Genomic DNA, 26,354 nt, shown 5'->3' on the forward strand with positions numbered 1-26,354 from the left:
ATAACCCAATAATTTTTTTTTTATAAAACCAACAAAAGCCCGTTAATCCAATAACTTAATAACAATAAATCAATAACATTTTAATCGATTCGATTTATCGATCGATTTGATTTTTGCACATCCCTAGTTGCTCATTCAAATCCTCTAATCTTTGACTAACCAAAGCTGTTACGGAATTAAGGCTGTTTCTTTGTTATTTCTATGTTCCGTAAAAATGTGATTAGGATGAGTTTATCATGTTTGATTGAGATGAAATCGCAAAATAACTTTATCATAGAATTAATTATCCAGATATTGTGGTATTACTTTATCCCACATTGAGAATACACACCTTTTTCCTAGAAAGTTGGCCAAATTCAGTAAGAAAGGTCTAATTCCTGTCAAATCAATGCAATTGGTCTTCAAAGGATCCAACCAACTCTTACAGGAATCAATGCAATGTATAAATTTGGATGTAACCCAAACTTTATATGGGGACTTCATCCAATAAATTCAATAATCCACATGTTAGTAGAACAATTTTTCTCATCATATAATTCTCGTGGGATATGTTCAATAAAAAAAACAATTACAAAACCACATCAAGCTGTGAGTACAATTTAAACCTTTTTACAAATCTATCTAAATTAATAGCAGGTATTTTCATGCTCAAGTATCCATGGTTCATGGATTTTATATCTAACCTTTTCTGTCAATAATCAATGTGAGACCAAAATTTTATACAATCATTCTGATGGATGCTAATGTAATCGACGGCCCACCCAAACAGTACATGAATTATACAAGTATCAACTTATACAAACTGAATTCCCTGACCTTAATGATTTCCTTCAACAATGTGGACTGAATTTGTATTTCAGCTTTCCTATGACCTACACTTCTGCCATGGGCCATTGAGCGAGCTGGGAATCACTTCCTGACCAGTTGTTTGGCTCCTATCTGTTCATACACAACCTGGCGTTCAGTTACATTGAAGGTTAGTTGTTAAAGAATGCGTGAGCAGATGATAGTTTTTCAGAGACCTGTACACCTTGTTGGCTCTTTTCTTCCTGATGTCTACAGTTATCGACAAGTATATTCCATCTAATAGAAAGCAATTTACAGTATCACCTCCTAGGCCTTCTCTCATCATCGTCATCATCACTATGATTTCGACTCTCTGTAGCAGGCCGTTTTAATTTCTGGAATATCTCATCAAGAGATTCGGATGAGGAGGCACGAGAGACGTTTGTATCCTGAGCTTGACGTAAAGGAATAAATTCACCAACTTGGCGTAGTGGAATTAACCTTTTTGCTTCAATATTCGTTTTGAAGTTCTGGAAACCTGCTTTCATTGATGCCCATTTTCCAGCCAAACCTGATGGAGCTGCTACTGTGCCACCAGACTGAGAGCTGTCAGAATCAAGTAAAGAGACCTTAGTAGAGCCTATATCCTCCATTGGCTTCACATGAGATGGTAGCTTGCCCTGTTCCCTCAAGGCAGCATATTTGCTGCTAATTGCTTCCTTGCTCCCTGAGTACCTACGGGCCTCATCTTTCAAAGGTTTTGACGCACTCCCTCGGTCCTTGCTTGATTCCATGGATGCCTTCAGTTCAAAATCACGTGTATCCTGAAAATTTTAACTGAATGTAACTAGGCTGAAACATTGAAAGTTACTATATGACTAGATAACTTGACAGGACATGGTCATGGACATTGATTATTGGAATAATTTTACAAAACAACATCATACCCAGTGTATTCCCAAACTGAGTGTACGCAGTTCATACCTCTACCTCAGAGGTGAAGTAGAGATTAGAATAAACTTCACATACAAAGAAAATAAAGTTTACATGCAATTCTCTTCATGAGAAACGCATGCCCCGGTTTATCTCAATACGTCAGAAACTGAACAAACTAATAAACCTAAAGGACATAGATGAACCAAAAGGTGGATCCACGATTTGAACTTCATGACTTCGAGTTTTAGAAATTCTATTATAACCTATTTGATTTACTGGGTTGGAAATATATTTTTATAAAAATGTAGTGGGTTTTTTAAACATATACAAGGCTTGAGCCTGAGCCAAAGCCATGAACTGTAACTTGTACACTAAATCCGCCCCTATGATGAACACTCAAGGAAAAGATACCAATGAGAGGTAGCATTTGGTTGACACGAGAAGGAAAAGGAAGTGATACAATGATAATATTGTGGCCTTTATTCTGCAATTGGAAAGCACGGAATATGAGGAAAAAAAACAATTTAAGGGTTTCCTTTAGAGAGGATTTCTTTAAATTAAGTTGCTGTTGAAGTTAATAAACTTCCAAAGCCTCCATTTTCCATTCAACTTATGCATGCTAGGAAATATCACCTCTCTTCCTTTCCCTCACGCATATTTTTGAGCTACTAGATATCTAAATATAACTTAAAAGGTAAATCACATACTATGGCATTTCCATTGGACTCCAGATCCACTGTCATACTGTTGAAATTCCTTGCCAATGGCAAAACATGTTCACCAATTTTGCGTCCTTGTTCAAGCCAGCTCCGTTCTGCAAAGATTAAAGTTCGGTGCATCAAAATTGGCAACATACTCAGTTCATTGTTGAAACAAAGGCTGCAAGTCAATAGCAAAGTAGAAGTTGTTGCTTCCATATCAACACTGATACTCCAATATCCAGATGATTAAAACATTACAGCAATATGGCCTAGTTCCAGCCGTTCAGTGGACCACATGCTTGCATTCCAATTAAAAAGATAAAGAAAAGCAACAGACGAAATAATATTGCTGCTTACCTTTCTGCAAGATCAGTAACCCTGATGGATCAAAACCATCCATGTTATCTGTCTCTGACTGGAATCTAAATATCTTCCAGTTCCCGAAAAAACTGATTATCCGGTCAAAGAAATTGCTTGCAACTAGCAATGTATATACAACCATAATAAGTGGATAAATTTTGTTGAATCCTTGACCAAAGAAAGGAACAGCCTTGTCAACAGTTCCCATTCGCTGCAAACATAAATAAAAGTATGAAGTGTAAAAGGGAATACTTTAAAAGAAAATCACGTGTCACAGAATGTCCAAAGAATAAACTCAGTTGTTTATTGACAAATCAAACCCTATCCATATATTTGACGAGAGAATGCCATATGGGAGAGAATACTCCCCACCATTCCGTCTTGTGGCAAGGACAAAATCTTTTACCTTGCCAGAATGAAGTCCCTTCACTTGGTTTAAGACTTTTAAGTTAGAAATACAACAGCATCATTCCCAGTTTGAAAATACAGAGTTCCCTTTGGCAGTAAAGAAGTGGTAATTTACAACTTCATACTCCAATTCGCTGGGGAGATAAGGTCCAATTAAATTACCCAAATCCACATAGCAATGATTAATTTAAACTCAATTTGACTCTCTTTTATACCTTTTCTTTGGCATTATTGTTAATAGGTGAGATTCAGGAGGTTTACGCGATAATATCTTCATGAAACTTGAAGGAGAAGCCTATGAAATTAAGGTAAAATAAGATGGTTTTTTTGATAACATATCCACATTGTTACAACCCACACTTGTGGGACTACCCCCACTTGTAAGACACATTGGTATGTCGTCGTTCATTCACATTATTACAAACAGGATAAATCAGGCATCAGCTAAACAGAAAACCATGCAAGTTTTAGTATCAACAAGCATCATTAAGATATTATTCTAGACCACCAACAAATAAAGGATAGAAGAGGTGAAGAATGCATGCCGACTCATATTGCAAAAAAAGGCACCAAAGACTGCAGTTTTCTTCTTCAAGAATTGTTCACCATCAGCTTTCATGAATGATAAAACTGAGGTTGACCATAAACTCACCTTCTCAAAAATGGTTTTCTTGTTTTCACCTAGACTGATAAGGTTAAGGAAATTGTACGAAATTGGAGGTGCATAACGAGCAATCATCCTGGCAGAAACATTGAGGAAACACTAAATTAATATAGGAAACTAAATTGCTTTAACTGTAATATGATTACTAGGAATAACTTACGAGCAAATCATTAACAAGCTCACTGAACTTGTTTGTCTCGGCGTCAATGAGTAAAACATATACATTCCAGCTTTGAATAATGAATAGTAAGTGCACACACACATATACATAAGTGGCAGAAACGCAAATGCCTGCAAAATAAAGATGGATTGACTTGAAAGCTGAAGATTGTATCTAACTGTTCGAATATGAATAGAAATAGCATATAGAATTCTACTTGGAAAGGGATTGTAATGTAGTGTCCTATTAGGAATAGGATTGGAATGTAGTGTCTATAAATAGGGTCTCAATGTAATAATTTAGAGAACAATTTCAATAATATTTTCTCCATTAATTCTCACATGGTATCAGAGCCAGGTTCGTGAGGAAAATATCATTTCGGCGTCACTGCCCAGTGACAGAAACTGTTGTCCAAACAAATATATTTTACGACGGTGTATTTCAAAACAAATCAACACCACCATCATGATCGGAATTTCTCGGCGAGTAAACCCAGTCAAACTTGTCGACAATAGGCCTCTCACGTGCCGCTGGCAGAAAAATTTCGGCGAGCGCGTCAGTCCACGCGCCGGTGCGTGCAGTATTTTCCAGCGACTTTTCCGGCAAATTCTTTTTTTCCAATAGCCTCGCTTCTTCATTCCGAGGCTCCTCATATGATTATTTTCTGATTCCGAGCAACTCTCGGACATCAAATCTTTATATTCGGCGAGTTTTCTTTTCCCGGGCCAAATTCCGACATTATTTCTTTTTCATGATTAAATTTTTTTCATGATTAAATTTGAATCTTATTGAGGAGGTCAGAAACTCAGATGTCACAGTTTATGAAGAATCGACGAGAGGAAGGTCAATTTGGAAGATCTCGACCTAGGTATAGTTATTGTAAAAGGTTTGGACATACTCGTGGCATATGCTATTCTCGACCTAAGTGTAGTTATTGTAAAAGGCTTAGACATACACATGGAATATGTTATTCTTTGCATGGTCGACCACCTAAAAGTGCTCATATTGCTCAGTCTAACACCACAGGTGATCAACGGGTGTATTTATCTGGCAAGGAATATAATGAGTAGCTTCAGTATCATGCAAGTAAGCATATATTTCTACCAATAGCCTCAACTGCACAATCTCCTACCTTTGGATCATGGGTTGTAGACTCAGGTGCTTCTGATCATATTTCTGGTGATAAATCACTTTTGTCTGACATTGTTTATTCACAATCTCTTCCAGCTATTACTTTAGCTAATGGAATTCGAACAGAGCCAAAAGGAGTTGGACAAGCCAAACCCCTATCTTCTGTCACTCTAGACACTGTTCTTTATGTCCCTGGTTGTCCTTTTAATCTTGAATCTGTTAGTCGTTTGACACGTGCCCTTGATTGTAGTATAACTTTTTTGGATGATTCTTTTCTAATGCAAGACCGCAAAACGGGACGGACAATTGGCATAGGACGTGAATCACAAGGCCTTTACCATCTTACCTCTTCAAATTCCTTCACAGCATGCTCCTCTACAGATCCTCCCGACCTTATTCACAAACGTTTGGAACATCCTAGTCTATCCAAGCTACAAAAGATGGTGCCTAGTTTGTCTAGTCTATCCATATTAGATTGTGAGTCGTGTCAACTTGGGAAACACACCTGTGCTACATTTTCACATAGTATTAAGAGTCGCTCAGAGTCTATTTTCTCATAGTTCATTCCGATATTTGGGGTCCTAGTAGAGTCAGTTCACCCTTAGGATTTCGTTACTTTGTTACTTTCATCGATGATTTTTCAAGATGTACTTGGGTTTACTTAATGAAAGATCGTTCCAAGTTATTCTCTATATTCAAAAGTTTTTGTGCTGAAATACAAAATCAATTTGGTGTTTCTATTCGTGCTTTTCGTAGTGATAATGTCTTAGAATACTTATCCTCCTAGTTTCAGGAGTTTATGACTCGTCAAGGAATCATTCACCAAACATCATGTTCATACACCCTCAGCAGAACGGTATAAGCAGAAAGGAAAAATAGGCATCTCATTGAGACTGCTCGCACTCTTCTCATTAAATCCCATGTTCCACTGCGTTTTTGGGGCGATGCGGTCCTCGCATCTTGCTATCTCATTAACAGAACGCCATTATCTTCGATTCAGAATAAGGTTCCCCATTCCATACTATTTCCTCAGTCACATCTCTACTCTATCCCCCCTCGTGTTTCTGGGAGCACATGTTTTGTTCATAACTTAGCCCTAGGAAAAGATAAATTAGCCCCTCATGCTCTCAAATGTGTCTTCCTTGGTAACTCTCGAGTTAAAAAAGGGTATCGATGCTATTCACCTGATCTGGTGCGATACTATACATCTTCTGATCATCTTAATATCTCTGAGGTTTTACCCATACCTCCAGTCTTACCCGCACCAATCTTTGAGGAATCTACGGTTACTTCTCCATCTCCAGCTATAGTGTCACCACTTTTGACTTATCACCGCCGCCCACGTCCAGTATCAATCCCAGATGATTCATGTCCTGCGCCTGACGCTTCCCCTACTGCAGACCTGCCTCTTCCTAGACAATCAGTTGCACTTCAAAAAGGTATAAGATCCACTCGTAATGCTAACCCACATTATACTTTCTTGAGTCATCATCGTTTGTCATCACCCCATTATGCTTTTGTATCATCTTTGTCCTTTATTTCCATTCCTAAGACTATAGGTGAAGCACTTTTCTATTCAGGATGGAAACAGGCTATGATTGATGATATGTCTGCTTTACATACGAGTGGTACTTGGGAGCTTGTTTCCCTTCCTTCAGGTAAATCTACTGTTGGTTGTCGTTGGATTTATACAGTCAAAGTTGGTCCAGATGGCCAGGTTGATCGGCTGAAGGCTCGCCTTGTTAGCAAGTATATAGATATTTGAGCTTGATTATAGTGACACTTTCTTTCCCGTGGCTAAAATAGCATCAGTCCGTCTTTCTCTCTATGGTTGTCGTTCGTCATTGGCCTCTTTATCAGTTGGACATTAAGAATGTTTTTCTGCATGGTGATCTTGAGGAAGAAGTTTATATGGAGCAACCACCTGATTTTGTTGCTCAGGGGGAGACTAGTAGCCTTGTATGTCGATTGCACAAGTCACTATGGTTTGAAACAATCTCCTCGAGCCTGGTTCGAAAAGTTTAGCACAGTTATTCAGGAGTTTGGCATGATTCGTAGTGGAGTTGATCATTCAGTGTTTTATCGCCATTCTGAACCATATCTGTTTATTTATTTGGTGGTTTATGTTGACGATATTGTTATCACTGGCAATGATCAAGATGATATCACTAACTTGAAGCAACATCCCTTTCAACATTTCCAGACTAAAAACCTTGGCAGATTGAAATACTTTCTAGGTATTGAGGTTGTTCAGTCTAGCTCAGGTATTGTTATTTCTCAACGTAAGTATGCTTTAGACATTCTTGAGGAAACAGGAATGATGGGATGTCAACTCATTGACACTCCTATGGATCCAAATGCTAAACTTCTGCCAGGACAGGGGGAGCTACTCAATGATCCTGGAAGGTATAGGCGGTTGGAAAAGTTGAATTATCCACCGTGACTAGACCTGACATCTTTTCTTGTGAATGTTGTAAGTCAGTTTATGACTTCCCCCTGTGATAGTCATTGGGATGCAGTTCGGATTTCGCGATATATAAAGTCATCTTCAGGTAAAGGACTACTCTTTGAGGATCGAGGCCATGAGCATATCATTGGATATACAGATACTGATTGGGCAGGATCACCCTCTGATAGACGTTCTACATTTGGATATTGTGTTTTAGTTGGAGGTAATTTGGTGTCTTGGAAGAGTAAAAAACAGAGTGTGGTTGCTCGATCTAATGCCGAAGCAGAATATCGAGCAATGGCTGCAGCAACTTACGAGCTGGTTTGGATCAAGCAATTGCTAGAGATTTAAAATTTGGAGAAACTGGTAAGATGGAACTTGTACGTGATAATTAGGCAGCCCTTCAAATTGCATCTAATCCAGTGTTCCATGAGAGGACTAAGCACATAGAGATTGATTGTCACTTTGTTAGAGAAAAGATACTCTCGAGAGATATTGTTACAAAATTTGTGAAGTGATCAACTTGCAGATATCTTCACCAAGTCCCTCACCAGTCCTTGTATTAATTACATTTGTAACAAGCTTAGTACATATGACTTGTATGCACCAACTTGAGGGGGAGTGTTAGAATATGAATAGGAATAGCATATAGAACTCTACTTGGAAAGGGATTGTAATGTAGTGTCCTATTAGGAATAGGATTGAAATGTATTGTCTATAAACAGGGTCTCAATGTAATAATTTAGAGACAACAATTTCAATAATATTTTCTCCATTAATTCTCACACTAACATTCAGCATGCAGAAAAAGACATACACAGGTACAAAAGCATAGAACATTGACTAAAATCACTCAAAAATCTGAACAATTAAGACACGGCTCTGTTAGCTGTCTTAACGCACAACATAGAACTTATCTCTCAAAACTAATAGTTCTGGTCCTTCTGGATACAACTAAAAGAAACTATATCAAAAACAGTTTAATAGAAAAAAGGAGGACAGACATTCTAAGGATCACACACAGCGTAGGACAGAGCCTACAGAAAATATCACTGTCCCAGGTACTCCAAATTTAAGTGTCAAATACAAACTTTAAGAATTAGATATGGCATGTTGGGTCATCTGAGGAGGTTACTAAAAGAGGTGAGGTTGAACCCAATTTCACTTTTTCGGTAAAGCACAATCACGACAAACGAAAAGGTAATATCCAAGTCCCATGAAACAAATTTAGTATTAAGCAAAAGAATGACAAAAGAAACATGCATCTAGATTCAGTCTCAAATCACTTCCACAGTGAGTATAAGTATAACCATGAAGCGGAACTGTTAATGATACAAAAGCATTAACAGGATACATCTTAACTTAGTTTCTTCATAAAAAAACACAGTTTCCGCATTAGCAACAAAAACTAACAATTTGATTCTTTTTTGGAAGGGGTCATCAAATCTACAATCCTACATTCTGGGTCTGCTTCTATATATTTTGGTTTATGAGCCTCCAACAATTCTCTTCTTTTTTCTTTTCAGAAATTAGGCAATCCATTTCATGCCTTACAACTCCTATGAGCAGGATTTGCTCTTACTTTAATGCGTGTGGTTATAAAAGGACTTGTCAGGTTGAAAAAGAGAAAAGGACTGACAATTGCCGCCACCACCTAAGAAAATCAAGAACTTTCTGTACTCCCGTGCGTGCAGTTTTAAAGTCTTCAAGTAACAAGATTCCAAGACAGGCGGCGTGACAGCAAGAAAAACTCTTATACAGCCACTCTGCATCCTAATGTCCATGAACTGTACAACTAATTAAAAACGCATAAAAAATAATCACTATAAAGACACCAAAGGGTGTGATGCTCTTTTTGTAATATATTTAAAAAAACATCTAGAACGTGAGCGATAAAAAATGACCATATTATCAAGTTCTTACAACCTCCTTAACAAGAAAACTGTTGCCCTAAAGAAATAGTAGAATCTCATCAAAATAATGATACATGTATGGCTATTGCAAAAGCAATCAGCCTGTACCAATAAGCTGCAAGAAACGTGACCTTTAAAGAAGTTAACCCCAAACCAAAATTTTCAAGTTAACATGATTAGCATGTCATGCCCCCTGATTATCCAACAAAAGATGCTAGAAACATCCCTGACCAAGTGAGAACGTCCATATAAGAACCAAATCATCTGAAAATACCTGAACAAGAACCTCTTGATCTCCAACAGACTTTATCAGAATAGAAAATAGAGACAAATCAACTCCTCTTGGCAATAGAGTTGCTTCTGCTAATAGAATAGCAGCAGACATACAACCAAGAATTACAGCTGAGACTTTCTCCAATTGCTTCCGCAGGACACATCGCCAGATTAATTCTGGAAAAGAATGTCAATTTTTATTCCAAAAGTGGAGAAACCAAATACAAGCAGATCTTATATGACAAATCTAATACATCAAAAAACAAAATACTTGAGTACATATTAGCCTATGACCCAGAAACTAAAAGACCGACCAAGACGCCATCAAGCAAATTATTAGTTGGATAACCAACACCTAGGGATTCAGGTATAGTAGTTGATTTTATAATCAACACACTTTGCAAGGCATGTGTCTGGATCCTTCTTTTCATGTGAGAGAGATGTATTCAAAGCTAAGGACGTCATTAACCATATTGTCCTGAATCCTGATAACTTTGGTAGAACACTGACCAGTGATAAAATAAAAAGGTAAAGCATGAACCATCACTCCTATTGCCTAATAGTTCTATATTAACCAGAGTATAATTGCATATTTAGTTAACATGGCGAAACACACTGGAATCACTTCCTAGTGCTTTTATAGCATACACGTGACCAATTTACTCTGTTCGGGATAATGCATTCCCGTCGACTCTGTAAGACCAGTTCTTGCTAAGAGCTCAAGGTATTTATCTTGATAACAATGCAATCTTGTTGCCCCCAAGATTCCGAGCGAGCAACATGTTATATGTCACGGTCGAACCCCGGCGCTGACAAAACCTGGTAATTTCTCGGTTATTTAAAGAGACAACTCCCCCCCACCCACCCCCATGTGTTCTTAGATTCATTTAGCTCAAACAAACTAAGAGTCCTGAATTGAATCTCTAGACTGGAACAGATTGGAAGTTCTGAAATCATGAAACATGGTATATATTCAAACTTATTCCTTTATGATCCTGAATTGAATCTCTAGACTGGAACAGATTGGAAGTTCTGAAATCATGAAACATGGTATATATTCAAACTTATTCCTTTATGACTGGCTCAATACTCGAGTCTATAACCTTTATAACCAATGTTTCTTTTCAAGGTTTATTATTATCTGACCAGCAAAGGGACTCAGATGTCTTCTCCTCTCCTCCTTCACTGGTTCTCTTGGTATAAAATTGTAACAACCCGCATTTTTCAGACTAGAACCTAAACCGTCATTCCTACGCGTAAAGGCCCCAAAGCCAATGACTCCTATGCAAATATAAGTATGTTTATCAATTATATAGTGTGGGAACCTATTTGTACATGAATTGAGATCATAGAGGTCCCCTAACTAAAAGATGAGTTGAGGACTTTTTAACGGTAGAGTTTTAGCGAATGCTCCTATTTGGGTCAACTTTCATCAACTATTACTCCTAGAATATGACGAGTTAGATGGCCTACAATATACCAAATGAAAGGTCTTTGAGTCTTTTTTCCAACGCCACCGGTTTCGCCTTAATCCGATATTGGAGTAAAAAGTTACGCCCGTTTTACCAAAAGGTGTCTGTCTGCCAAGGAGCGACGGCCAGGGTGACGGACCGTCACACTAGACCGTCACCCTTAAGCAGAAAGAAGTCATTTTGTGATGGATGGAGTGACGGTCAATCACGGGAGTGATGGTCCATCACCCAAACCGTCAGTAGGGACCGTTCTGCACTGTTATAATGTTTTTAAAGGGGTATTTTGGTATTTTCCTCACCTCAAACCCCACCCCCACGACTTAAATCACCCCATAAGCGTTATTATCCATCTCTAATCAGTTTTAAACACTCATAATCCTCTCCACTCACAAGAATAAGAAAAATTAGGGTTTCTTCCAAGGCTAATACTCCCAAGATTAGATTTCAAGTTGTTTCGAATTCTTGTTCATCTGAAAGGTATGTGGGACTGTCCTAAACTCCATAGGCATAAATTTATCGTTTAAACAAGCTTTTAATGTATATAAATTCATACATTAGGTAGGTTTTGAAATGGTTGAAGAGCATGCATTGTAAACCCGTTTTATGATGAAATCTTGTATAAACTATTGAGGTTGTTTCCCTAAACTTGATTTGTTTTCATGTGTACATGTGTTATTTGTTTGAGAAGTTATATTAAAGCATAATTTGTGTAATTCCCTCTCTTGTTATGAAACCCACTGTCTTAACAATATTGTGGATTGTTTACATGGATGGTTAAAAGTTTGAGTTTAAATATTTTGCCAATGTTTATGGATTTTTATTGTCTTATGCACGAATTGAGATGGGTTTTTCCTTGTTTTATAAATGCTTATGTTTCCTAATAAAGAACTTGCATGTGATTGATGAAAGGGATGACCACCACATGATAAGGTATTGAAAAGAGATTAGTTTGCATAAGTTTTCATGTGTTTTGAAACAAGAACTCTCTCATGTGATGTTTAAATCTTTTGGGTGGTCACTAACATACTTTTGAATAAAATGAGCCATGGATATGATGTGGTATGAAATGACGAATTGCAAGTTTGGGTATGACGATACCCTGTTGTGATATGCCCTTAACAGAATGAGAAAAGAATTGTTTATAAGCATGAAGTATGTTTTTAAGAGGCTAAAATTGGGCTTAAAGAGAGTTGGATGGTTACTCGAAGAAAGCACGAGTGGAAAGACTCATCGCTGGAAACCGTGATTTACCGACACGGGATATAGTACCCTGCTTTGTGATCTTGTGTACTTTTGATTCATGTTGTCCCAATTTGGAACTATGGTTAGCAGCCCTGCTTTGTGATCTAGTGCACTACCATGACATGTTGACTTGATTGGGGATAATGGCACCCTGTTTTGTGATCTTGCGTGTCCCCCTTTACTGATACTCCAATCCTTGCGGAAAACTAGGATTGGGGGCTTGGCCGCCGAGTCAAGGGCGGATCTCATATAGCCCGTGAGATAATAGACTAGTAGAGTGTACACCATCTAGCTCAAAAGTAAAATAAAGAGTTGAGTCAGTGTTTTACAAGAATGGTTAAATCTCATCAAATCATGCCCATGTATTTTCAAATGTCTTATGCCAACTTGCTTTATGAAATGCTCTCACTTATGTTATATAAATTATATTATATTTTTGGATTTTTCTACATACCAGTACTTTCGAGTATTGACCCCCTATATTTCAGGTTCTGAGGCACAGTCTCGTGGTCCCGCTAAATATTAGACTATTTCCAGACATTCAAAATTGGTTAGCCTCCCTTAATTCGAAAGGCAACTTATCCCTTGTGTTGATTTCCTTTTTAGTTTTATGGTCTGACCGGGGGCCTTGTCCCGGTTTAGACAGATTAAGGTTTTCATTTCAATAGAGAATTCGTAGACTTGTTTGGTATGGATTTGGGTTTTTCTTATGGGTTATGACCTGAATTAAGTTTGAATAATGGGATTCCTATGTTTCATTCTCTTCCACATTTTATCTCTCATGACTCATGCTTATGATTACATGCTAAGGGGTCTCTCCGGCCTTGATGGTTCGGGATGCCCGTCGCGTCCAGGGAGTCGTCTCGGGTCGTGACAAAAATTATCTACTTCATCCGGAGAAACCCAACCACAAAAGAAAATCCAATTATAGTATATGATGCCATCATCAAAAATTCAATTATAGTTATGTAGCAGTGATGTGGACTACAATAAGTGATTATGCTCCTCTGAATCCATCTGCATCAGATATATAAATTAGAGAATAACCCTTGAAAAATACCTGTTGTGTCAAAGAAGGAACCGAACATTTCAGCCCTTTCAGATCTCAAGGTAGAAACAAATTTCCTGCATAAATTTTAACACTACAGTAAAAATCTGGCAGCAAAGGAACTAGACTTGGATCAAATTACTGCATATACTTGAGAGTTTCAAACACTTGTGCAAAACTGTCAAGGACTAAAAAGCAAAAGGCAACTAAAGCAGAAGAATAGGAAAAGAAAAGAGGATATAAAGGCAAAATAATAGAAGGGGCTAGAAAATGTCAAAAGAATTTCATTTCACGACCATAGGCTATCCCTTACCTAACAAGTCCCTCTTTTTTTAAACCTATTTTAAAAAGCCAATATACTTTGTCAAATTGAAATCTAAGAAGTGAAAAGTGAAAGAACAACAAAGACTCCAAAAGCTTTAAACGAGAAGTGAAGTTCACAATTTACAAATAACACAGAACTACCTAATATAAAGAACTTATAGAATCATAGTTCAATTTAACATTTCATTGTTTGTATTATTGGGGCTAATACATAAATACTTCCATGAGGTGTCAGGTTCAATTCCCAGAGAGGCAAAAAAGCACTATGTAGTTTCTTCCCATCACTTTCCAACCTAGTCTCTTTGTTGATGAGAGGTAGCAGGTACCCAAGGAATTAATTGAGGTGCGCGCAAGATGGCCCGAACATCATGGTTATCACAATAAATACCCCCCAAAGTAATTCTCTTTTTTCAGTTTCATATTTGCTTTCATAACATCGTTGATTCCTTCTTCCAATTACCCCTAATTATTTCTTTTTCCAGTAGTTCCATTTTCAACCCCCACACCCTCCTTTTTCTTTTTGCGTCCCCCTCCCTCAAAAGGAAATTCTTTCTTCTTTTTCCATTCCATCCATCTCCCCTCCCCCCAATACCTTTTATACAGCTTCTTCTTTGTGCTTGATTTTAATGGTTGAGTTGTGGCGACGGCAGATTGGTGGTGTGAATGGAAGAGAAGGACGAAGATCAGTGCTGACGGCTACAGTGGTTACAGAAACGACGGTGGTGCAGAAAGTGAAAAGCAGAACAAAAAAGGAACGGAAAGGAAGAAAAGAAAAGAAATATGAAATAAATAAATTTAAAAAATATTTTAAATGGAAGAAATGTTGTTAACTTTCTTTTGATCCCACGCGCTATAGCGGTGTAAACCACACTCTCCATGCCAGTTAGGCTCTTAACACCCACTTCAAACGAGTTCAATGGGTACTAGGACCCCTGCATAGTTCAAGGTCGTAACTGAAAAAAGAGACATTGAGGAGTATTTATGTATTATCCCTAATTGCATTAGCAATTGCACCAATAGCTAGATTTAGATGCATAATTTTTATTCCAGACAATTTTCCTATAAATGGAATTTTGGAGAATCAAAATGGAGTAAAAGAGGAGAAAAGAAAGTACCAAAAGAATAGGACTTGCATGCTAACAACAACAACAAAGCTGCCTCAATCAAAAGCTGGCAGAAGAGGACGGCTTGCTCACCAGAAGAAGAAAACTCATTGGGAAATGAAAGAAAGAAAATCGAGAGAAGCAGATAAAAATAGAAATAGTAAAAGAAGAGCAGTCGCAAACCAGAGAAGAAAAATAAGGGTTGCAGACCAGAGAAATTCCTAGTTCTCAGACAGCTACCCACCCTACTTATTCTCTTTCAATCTAATTTTAAAGAGTGATCGGTCCTTGCTGCTTTACACCTCATTATCCGAAGTGTGCTCTTCTTTCAAGTCACATCGTTTTACCCATCAGAAACAATAACCCATCGCCCCATATCGCTTTTCGTAAAATTATTGAAATTTTTGTAAACTATAGTTTCTAAATGCATCTCCTTTGTACTTCAGACAAACAAAAAAGATATTTAGGTTCCAGATTGAATATTTTCCTGGTTTCTATTGGGGATCAAAGGAAAAGCAGGTGGTTAAAACAAAAGTGGCAGATTAATATAGAACAAATACCAGAATTCAGTACAATAATAACACATACCAACCAGTTACATGGCGCTGCTCATAATTCTTTATAGTATCTTCCAGTTCAAGAGCCTCTGTTACACATGTCAAATACTCACTGCATGTTAGAAGATAAAGTTATCAGTTGGCCCCTGGAGAAAGCATTAAGTTTCTACAGCCAGAAGATAATGAGACCTCACCAATATGTTGCAGATACATACTGAGAAAAAATGTGGATATAAAAGAAAGTTCTAGCAAGAGTTGTCAGGATAAAGAGTTTTTTATAATCGGCGTTTTTTTCAAGCACGGACATAACAAAGCAAAATAGTAGCTAGTGAAGGACATAAATAACCAGCACAAAGTGATTAGTCACGAGCTTCAAAAGTATAATTCTAGCTTAATTCAGAAGCTTAAGAACAGTATTCCATTATCTATAAGATGTTAAAGGGAAAGATCTGCAAACAAACAGTACCAAAGGCAAAAGCCACAATGAAAGAACAGCTTTCCCAAACATCTGTATTAATGGTCAGGCATTGTGAACTCCAAAAATCAACAAGAAACAAAAGACCGTTTGTATCCAGTAATAGATTTCATTACGGAGGTAACAGATGCTTGTTATCAGTAGGAACTAGTAGATATCATCGAAAAGGGTCATGTGCTCTTCGACATTCTACATGACCTGGTAGATCTTTTTTTGAGAAGGAGATGTGACTTGATTCACTGGGTATGTGGTGGTTATTGTTGACGACACGTGACCTGGTTGATCACCATACTACAAATCTTTAAGGAATAAGGAGACCTGGATTGGAGCTTACTCTTGAAATAGTGGATAATAAATTTCAGTGTATGAGGATTTTTTTCCTTGACGAATAAAAATTATAGAATAATAGGTTTACATGGACAACTAGTGCAAGAAGGCACAACAAAGTTGGTGTATCAGAATAGCAACTTGACATGCAGCATTAAAAAAAGGGCAGCCCGGTGCACTAAAGCTACCGCTATGCGCGGTGTCCGGGGAAGGGCCCCACCACTAGGGTGTATCGTACGCAGCCTTACCTTGCATTTCTGCCAGAGGCTGTTTCTAAGGCCTGAACCCGTGACCTCCTGGTCACATGCAGCATTGACTTTACCTTTTGTATCTATAGTACTCCTCTCGAGCCATACGAAGATTACGTCTAAGTTTTGCCATTGATTTATCATCTGTATCATAATCCATGTCATCTTCCCCCAATTGACCCCCTTGCGGTTTGAAAGATGGATCCTCCCTGAACTGTGAATGAAATGAAATATCACACATGTATTTAAAACAGAAAGAGAAGTAGTATAGGTCAGAGGGAATGGAAAAGGAATAGTACCATTTGAACTAACATATTATCAATAACATCCATATAACGCCTCAAAGGATCACGCTTGGACATCTGCTTCGATGTAGCCTGAGCAACCTGATTAAGTTCACCATGCCCAGTAACATATAAGTGCAGGAGAAGCGAACTAGTCAAACTGATATAATTTGTTTCCTACTCCTATCAAATATTCAACAAGCAAACATAACTTACTGCACAAAAAGTAACAAAAAGCATCTTTTACAATACTATTTGCAAATTCTTTAACACTCTGTGAACATTATTCAAAAAACAGGCATCCCAATTACATGTCAAATGCAGGCTGTACCCAAGTAGAGAAATAAGCCCAAAGCCACAGAACAAGGTAGCAAGTATATTCTGAAAAAAAATTACAAAATCCAAGCCAGACTTACCACAATAGCATTTGATAATTCTTGATGGGCATCATCAAGCTTCACAGCCATTTTTGCAATTTTATGAGAAAGCACCTTTTGACGAGTAGTCCAATCTGCATTTTTCCACATGCTCTTTGGGATTTCGCTCATACCAAAACCAAGAAGAAAAGCACCAGTCACAAGTCCAAAAGTATTTGAGCATGCCATGGCAAAACCCAGTGCATTACCATCCCTATCATTGAAAAATAAGACACGGGATATTATCTACTAAAATAATCATAAAACAGAAGATACAATGGTTGAGTTGCTTCTGCAACATGCCGACAATATTCAGTCTCTAATCCTTCAAAAAAATAAGCAACAGTCTATACTGTGAGGAATATAAGAGAGAAATAGTATTGAATTGTAGTAACTACATTATTACACCGAGACCCTATTTAAAGACACTACATTCCAATCCTTTTTCAAATCTACACTACAATCTTTTTCCGAGTAGGATTCTATATGTTATTCCTATTCCTAATCATATTCTAACACTCCCCTTAAGCTGGGGTGTAGAGGAATATGTACCAAGCTTGTTATGGATGTAATTAATACGAGATCCGTGACATACTTGGTGAAGATATCTTCAAGCAAATTAGTAAGGACTACTCTGAACGTCCGGAGACCTCAGTTGAAAAGGAACAAACTCAAAAAGTGATCGGAAACGAAGTAAACGTCGCCGGAAAGTCGATCTGTCGCTATAAAATTGCCTAAAACTGGCATAAAATATATGGGTCATCTCGAAAACAAGAGATGAGTAGATCTTAAATAAGAAAGTTACCGAAAAACTAGCGGGAACATGCTCATGCACCGGATTATTAGATTTGATGACTGAAGAGTGGTCACGGTCTAAGAAAAAATTATATGGGTAGGGTCAGAATGATGGCACGACCCTACTGAGAAGGAGAATTTATATGGGTAGGGTCGGAGACGACACGACCCTACTGAAAAAGAGAAATTATATGGATAGGGTTGGAATAACGGCACGACCCTACTGAAAAAGAGAAATTATATGGGTAGAATCGGAATGACGACATGGCCCTATGCAAACCAGATCTGAGGAGTCATCGAAAAGACACACGGTGCTATGTAAATCAGATATGAGAAAGTACTTCGGAAAGATGCATGGTACTACGGAAATTAAATATGAGAAGTAGTTCGGAGAGATGTATGGTGTTACGCAAATCAAATATGAGAAAGTAGTCACCGGATAGATGCACGGTGTTACGCAAATCAGATATGAGAAAATAGTCACTGAAAAGATAAACGGTGACCCAACTTTTGCTAACACAATCATTGGTCAGACGGACGGCACATATGGATAATAGCCGTCCGCCGGCAGCGGAAGCTCTTTGATTCTCTACCAAGATCGAAAAGGCTCTGATACCCTGTGCGAAATATAAGAGAAAAAATTATTGAATTGTTGTAACTACATTATTACACTAAGACTTATTTATAGACACTACATTCCGGTCCTTTTCCAAATAGGACACTATTCCTATTCCTACTCAATTCTAACATATACAATTTGGAATCTATTTGTTCAAAAATGGATGTGCGGAGATGATAAAGGTCGTAAAAGACAAAGTATGATAAAGCCAATGAAGGACAAAGCCATTATGTCTAGTTTGGAGAGAGTAAATTAGGATATAGATAAACAGCCTGCGTCTCCTTCCACTTCACCCTCCTTTCTCATGTCCCCCTAGACACATCACCCTTAGTTTCTTCTATTCCCTTAACATCCATTCCCTTCATCGCTACATCAAAATGAAGCCTCGATAAAGAAAACAGTGGACATAAACCAATGTAATACTTCAGTCAGGACAACAACTTCATTCGAGAAATGGTAAAGCAGTGAAAAAACAGAGAACTTCAACTTGAATTAAAAGAAAATAGATTAGAGGAAGAAAAGTGTTGGGAGTAAAATGCGCTAGCTTCAAGTAACAAATCCTAGACCTCTTGTTAAGAATGGAAAGTAAGGGCTGAAACCTGAAGGAATCTAAGACTGAAAACTCAAAAGGGAGGAAATAATAGAAGATTTGGAGTTGCACATCAACTATAAAAGTAGGACAGGCAGCAAAGAAGATAGGAAACAGAGTTGTAAGACTGTACGACAAAGATGAAAAGGTTGAAGCTGGAACATTAGATGTTTAAAGGACTTTCCTAAACCTAGGACTGTTAAATTCTTGATGGAAAAATCGAACGCTGAATTTTTTGTTGTACAAGAAACTAAGAGGGCTAGATGGCAGTACAGAGAGGTGAGACAAATCTGTGCAAGTAGATGAGGGGAATACGAGGCTTCAGACGCGTGCCGTATTAGGTGTGGAATAATAGTCTAATGGGATAAAAGGAATTGGGAAAGGTTGGATTGTCTTAAAAAGGGCAGTCCGGTGCACTAAAGCTCCCGCAATGCGTAAGGTGGATTGTCTTGAGGGGCAATTTTTGGTTCCATGCTATGCTAGTTTGAAAACACACATACAAGATACAATTGGCAACTAGCAGGAATCCATGCACCAGATAGCAAGAAAGGGATGAAGGAGGTAAGGATGAACTAGCAGGGATAAGAGAAAGGAAAGGACCTTAGGTTATATGTGGTAACTTCAATATGACAAGATACGCACATGAAACAAGCAACAATTAGAGATTGTCAAGGAAATTGGTAGATTTTTTCCATTTAAGATTTGGAGCTGGGTGATCCTACTCAAAAAGGGGGAGAATTTATGTGTCGCGAGGCAAGTCACGCATAGCATCAAGAATAGACAAGTTCTTATTCTCGACAAATGTGACGAAAATTTCAAATAAATACACCATTTTCACTTCCAGAAGTAGTGTCGAACCATAGCCCTATAATGCTGTATTGTGGGCATTGGGAGAGTAGAAGAACATACTTTAAATTAGAAAGTATGTGGCTGGAACATGAAGGTATGGTAGAAAGTTGATGGAATGATTTTGAAGTAACAAGGAGAACGGACTTCAAACTGACCAGAAAAATCAAAATGTTAAAAAGAAAGTTGATTGAATGGAACGCACACGTCTTGGCAACATGGCGAGGAGGAATCAGCCATCAGGAGCATTGGCAAAACTTCTTGAATGGAAAGCATGAGAAAATTCCTCGGACACAGAATCCCGAGTTGGTGCAAAAAGCATACGTGATTATGGATATCAAAGAGATAACAAAGTATGAGGAAATTTCTTGGAGATGGAAATCCAAGTGCCTTTGATTTGGTTATAAAATGGTGACAAGAAGTCAAGAACAAATTAAGATTTAAGATTATGTCATATGAAAGGAAAATAAATTTTAATTTAGCAACTGAACAACTCTTACAGTAGTGTTCTATAATATGAATTTACATTCTCAACAGCTAATTAAGACTTCCGTATGTTAAACACTAACTAGATCAGATAAATATGAATCCCTTTCCATCGGAATAAAAGAAAACAATGATGATACTCGCTACCCCAAAAATAGAGTGTTCATGCAGTTGAAACAACAGCAATTGCTAGATCAATCCAATCTAAGTTTGGTCAAAGAATGAGAGACCAAGCCCTTTCATCCAATTCAACTATCAAACAGCGTGCAGCTCAAAAGAAATCTATAGTAAAGGAGCCCACGTTTATGATTACAACATACCAAGTGCAATCTCGCGTTTGGGGAAGTTGGTGTGTACTGTGTAGTGTGTACACAGACATACCCCTACCTTGTGAAGGTAAAGATTTTGTTTCCGATAGACTCTTGACTCAAGTAAAGCATATCCAAAAATCAAGTAAAATAAATACAGTAGTGAAGAAGTCATGTTGAGATGTTTATGATTAACTATTAAAATGTTAAGAGAAAAAGAACGCACCAACTTTTCCGCATGGTAATGAGGAGAATAAGTCCAAGAAGACCGACAACTCCCAAGATGGCGTAGAAGACCAAGTTGGCATGTATGCTAGTCTTCAATCGCTCTACAAGTGTAAAGTCTCCAGCATCTTCAAAACCTTGAATGAGGGGAACAACGAGCCTACTCGACAAAAAAAATAGATGTGTGTTAGGGAACACAGGTCATGGAATGTGAAACCGGAGATCACTCCCAAGAGAAAACAGGTAATATAATATTTGAGTAGGAACCAACCAGCTAATGGTGAAAGAGAATGTTGCCTACCTAAGACACGAATATTAACACGCAGCACTCTATAAAAAAACAACCATGCAAAAAGTTAAGTGAGATGATCTAGGTTCTATGTTATTAAATTTTATTTCAGACAAGCTACCAAATTCACATTTTCTAGGAAGATTACACACTGTGATACCAACTAGTCAATCAATCAACACATTGGTTAGGGATGGCTATATTGCAATAACTGGTAGTGTAGATAATTAACTCTCCACACAGACTGAAATAAAGAGCATCCATAAACATATACGAAATGGCACAAAAAGTTAAAGCATTTGCTAACTCAGCAGATCCACATCCAGAAGCAAACAGATTACCATGTAAGTAGGAATGTACTCCAATATGACCAGCTCCAAAAGAATGATATGCCTCCATTACCATGCCCAACTATTGTCTAATAGAAAGACCAAAGAATCAGCATAAGTAAACATCATATACTTTTGTATGAGTATTTGCTTCAAAGACAAAATATTTACCAATCATTAATTTCAGTATACTCTTTAGTCGTTACAATCCTCACATTGTTAGACACAGATAGAAAATCCATATACTAGAAGGTGGTCAAATAAGTTCTTTCAAACCTCAGCTAATGCCCGACACAAGACAACCAGGATCCCATTGGACATGCACAAGTTTCATGAACAAACTTGTTTATCGCCATCAACATACAGAAATATAAAAAAGATGTCGTCTAAAATGAACCACAATAAGTCAAGTTTATTCATCAAATTGCAAACTAAAGATTAGAACTTAAACTGCATGCAAAACACTTGATGAGCAAGACCGTTCATCATAACCCTCAATTGAACTACCTCGGTGACTTAAAAGTACTTCATTCCAATACTCAAAATTCATCATTTAAGACAAAATGAGAAGTGCTCTAGAGGGTACCAACAACGATAAGGCATTAATCCCAACTAATCAAAGTTGCCCATATAATTCCTTAGCCTTAAGGGGTCATTTGGTACGAAGGATAAGATACGATATCCCAGATAAATTTATATCGCCAGTCAACCATACACAGTATAAATATAATCCCAAGGATATCCCACCCTATTCCATCCAACTTGAAATTATTTTATCCCACCTAACAAGTAGGATAAATTAGTTCACCAGGACTATAATCCCGAAATAATTTAGTCCACGCACCAAACAACATTATCATCTAATTCCACATGAATTCCAAGATATTCTATTTTATCCCACCTCCCAAGTAGGATAAATTAATTCACCAGGACTATAATTCCTCAACATTACCGAAGGAATACGTTTACCTCATTCCTCACCATCTCCAATAAACAAAATCAAAACGAAAAATAAAACAACTCAGCTCAACAAATAAAATTATAAATAAAGTTAAACTAAAAATGGCAAATTAAAGAAGAATGTCAGTAGAAGTGTACCGTCCAAATATCGGCAGGCACAAGGATAATAATGGAAATAGAACAAAACCATGTATATCCAACTGTGAAGAACACGTAACGCGGAACTTCTGGTCCAGAAAAATATTTTAGAGTCCAAATCACCATTCCTAGGGTTAACGGCAACGAGATCAAATAAAACACCCACATTTTCCTCTCGTTTTTCGATTTCTTTAATACAAATTCTATATATGAAGTGGAAATCGATCGGAAAAGTGGTCGGAGAAGGGGCCGGAGATCGGTGACCGGCGGGCACGAGTTTCGAGGAGAAGATTTGTTCTCTTTCGGGTCGCTGTGCGATTGCAAATTTTGGTGAACAAGTAAAGGGGTAGTGTCTAATGTGCACCGATTGACTTTTCTACGTTTCGTATGCCTTTCTAACGTGCGCGTATTTGTTGAACAACCTTTTGGCAGATGTTGGATTTGTTTTCAGGGCGTTTGGTGTGAGGTACTAAGACAAGTTATCTTGGAATAAAATAATAGTTTCGGGATAAGCTTTTTAATACACTATTTGGTTTGATAATATTTGGGATAATTTATTTCGGGATTAATAATAGTTTCAGGATAAGTTATACCACATATTTGACGGTATAAGTTATCTCACCTTAATTTATTCTGGGATAAATTATAAAATGACAAAAATATCCCAAATCCATTACAAACACATTTCTCCAATCTTTTTCATCATCTTTAATTATTGCTTTTGAAATTGAAAAAAGATTATTGATATCTACTTGATTATCTAAAACGTATTATTTATGACAAATTAAAAAGACTAAAATATCTTATTTTGGAACGAAGGAAATATATGACTAAGAAAAATTAGTCTCTTATTAATTAAACTTTGCATTTTTTTCCATTCCATTGCTTGTGAATTTTATAAACTTATACGCTATTTTCTTATATAAAGGATCAAAATGCAAAATTAACAAATTAAAAAATAAAATATGTTAGATTCATACATAATAAGGATCAAGACTGGGTATCATAATGTTTTATATATCCAACAAAATGTAGTTATTATAATTTTTTAAGCATAGAAAAGTGAAATTCAACATCGACTTTTTCCTTCCAAGTGTTATTTTTGTGAATTGATAACACAAAAAGTTCTTACTACACAATGAAAAGATTAACTAAAGTAAATAGATTTTATAATAATAATTATCATTCACTAGTAATCTATAAAATATTTTAACAACTACAAAGGCGTTGCCTAGTTTTAATACACATTATCGTTTCACAATCGACTCTATTGTTCAATTACATATTTTAAATTAAATAGTTTTTTAATAACTTGAAAATTGATATTGTATATATCAATTAAAATGAATTTTAATATTCTATATTATATGAGTAATATGTATTTAAATGAAGTGACATAAACAACAAATCTTCTTTTACTTTAACAAACTTAAATTGGAAGTTTTTAATTCAAACTAAATAAGATGTAGTAAGTTTTTTTTTTAAACACACACGATATAATCATGGGAAGGCACATGCAAAAAAATCAAAGCTAAAGAAGATGAAAGTTTTATTTTTAAAATACACACGATATAAACATGAAAATGCACACACAAAAAAAATTAAGCTAAATACGATGGAAGTTTTATTTTTAAGAATAAATATTTAAAGTTTGAAAACAAATATATATAAATAAAAAAGAAGTTAAATAAGATAGGGGTATTTTGGTAATCAAATACTTTATTCTTAGAAATTATACCATGCATATTAATTTGAAAACAACAAATCAAACATTCAATAAAAAATAATCCCAGCATAACTAATCCCAATATAACTTATCCCAGCATAACTAATCTCATATTAAAGAGGTTGCTTGTTGTTATTGTTATATTAATAAAATATTTAGGCATTATTTGACGTGAGGTATAAGGATAAATGATCTTGTGACAAAATGAAAAATATTTTATCTCATATTTGATGTAAGATATTAGTGAGTAACGGAATTATTTATTTCATCATAATAGTGATGGAATAAGTTATCTCATATACATTGTGGGATAACTAATCTCGAGATTAATTAACCCCGAATAACTCTCTTCCAATCAAACTATCCCTTAGGACTTGTTTGGTACAGGTGATAAAGTATAATTAATCTTGAAATTAATTTTTAGATTAGTTTATCTCATTTTGATTACGATAAAATGCATGGATTGACTATCCACCAATTAATTATTTTGAAATTATAGTATTATTTTTATCTGATATTATGAATGAAATAACTAATTATGAAATAACTTGAAATAACTAATTATGAAATAACTTATTTCCATCCAAGCAACCCCTACACCAATAGTTCTATCAAATAGGAACTGTTCTCCTAGAATGTTGATTGGTTGCACGAAATAATTACATCAAATAAAAATTATCTTTGTATAACTTCAAATAAAATTACATTAGATTACCTCGTTAGCATATATATTTGAATTTTCACTTGACATTTATTATAATGATATATTGTTCATTCTGAGATGACCTTTCTTGAATTCTAACAAAAAATAGAAATCACATTTATTGCTCCATTTATGAAAAGGTAGTTGTCTTGAATGTACTGCCGAAGGCTCTAGAAAACTTATGCACTTGACTAACTATTGTTTATTGTAGGCACAATAATTAATACATCGAAAATGTATCCTCCTGGTCCTCTTATACTAAGAAAAGGTCCTCCAATTATCCTAACATCCACGTCAAATATGGATGGAACTGTCAACCCTTGGAACATATCATATTTCAAGTGGTGGAGAGTCGACATATCGAGACGCCATATCTTTCCGTAAATATGAGCTCTTACAAAAAATTAATATGTTATTAATCTTTGTTTATTGTTGTTGAAATGTGATCGCCTCTTTATTTTATTTATGACTTATATTGAAATATGAACAGATTTCCACTAAACATAAGAAAGAAAATAAAAAATCAATAAACATAAAGTGTCTTTTTGATTTATTTTCAAAGCATGTCATCACATTTTAAACTTATACAATTTTGGAGTACATTGACCGTGATAAAGCGATCACTAGAACGATGCTTGAGGAACCACCAAAACTTATCTTCTGATTCAAGAGTATTTTCTTTATCACTCAAAACAGAACATGGTTTTAAAAAGGATCATGGGGTTGATCCTTTCGGTTAAGTGTTTTTTTATGCGAATAAGTTGATTTATCCCAAACAACTAAAAGTGTTCATAATTAGGAGAAGAATTTTAAAAAAATCTTTACGATTAAGTGTTCGATACCTGACATTCATAAGAACCCTAAAGGGTTTTCAAATTGACTTTTACTTCGTTATTTTTTCATGTTATTATTTGCATGTGGCCATAAGAGGATCCTAAAACAAGTAAAAATAGCACAAGAGGCTCTAAATAGATGAAATTGTGTCATTCAAAATAGGTGAAATGACTTGAAAAATCTTTGTACTTGGCTCTGTTTGTCAGTTGGAACCTTCTACTTACTACTTT

The 26,354-nt window shown here is 36.4% G+C and overlaps 1 protein-coding gene across 1 annotated transcript; it reads right to left on the reverse strand.

Moving 5' to 3' along the window:
- Positions 1-507: 507 nt before the first annotated feature.
- On the reverse strand, positions 508-23,272 carry LOC107870977 (LMBR1 domain-containing protein 2 homolog A). Its single transcript, XM_047413286.1, has 15 exons — positions 22,862-23,272; positions 21,776-21,852; positions 21,147-21,305; positions 17,278-17,491; positions 16,877-16,963; positions 16,652-16,791; positions 15,559-15,639; positions 13,556-13,620; positions 9,783-9,958; positions 4,016-4,146; positions 3,844-3,931; positions 2,781-2,994; positions 2,430-2,536; positions 1,111-1,610; positions 508-939 (listed from the first exon to the last, which is right to left on the reverse strand). The coding sequence occupies exons 1-15, from the start codon at positions 23,027-23,029 to the stop codon at positions 936-938; spliced, it is 2,211 nt and encodes a 736-aa protein (XP_047269242.1). The 5' UTR covers positions 23,030-23,272; the 3' UTR covers positions 508-935.
- Positions 23,273-26,354: the final 3,082 nt, after the last annotated feature.

Source organism: Capsicum annuum, chromosome 5 (genome assembly GCF_002878395.1).
Source record: "Capsicum annuum cultivar UCD-10X-F1 chromosome 5, UCD10Xv1.1, whole genome shotgun sequence".
NCBI classification, from domain to species: domain Eukaryota; kingdom Viridiplantae; phylum Streptophyta; class Magnoliopsida; order Solanales; family Solanaceae; genus Capsicum; species Capsicum annuum.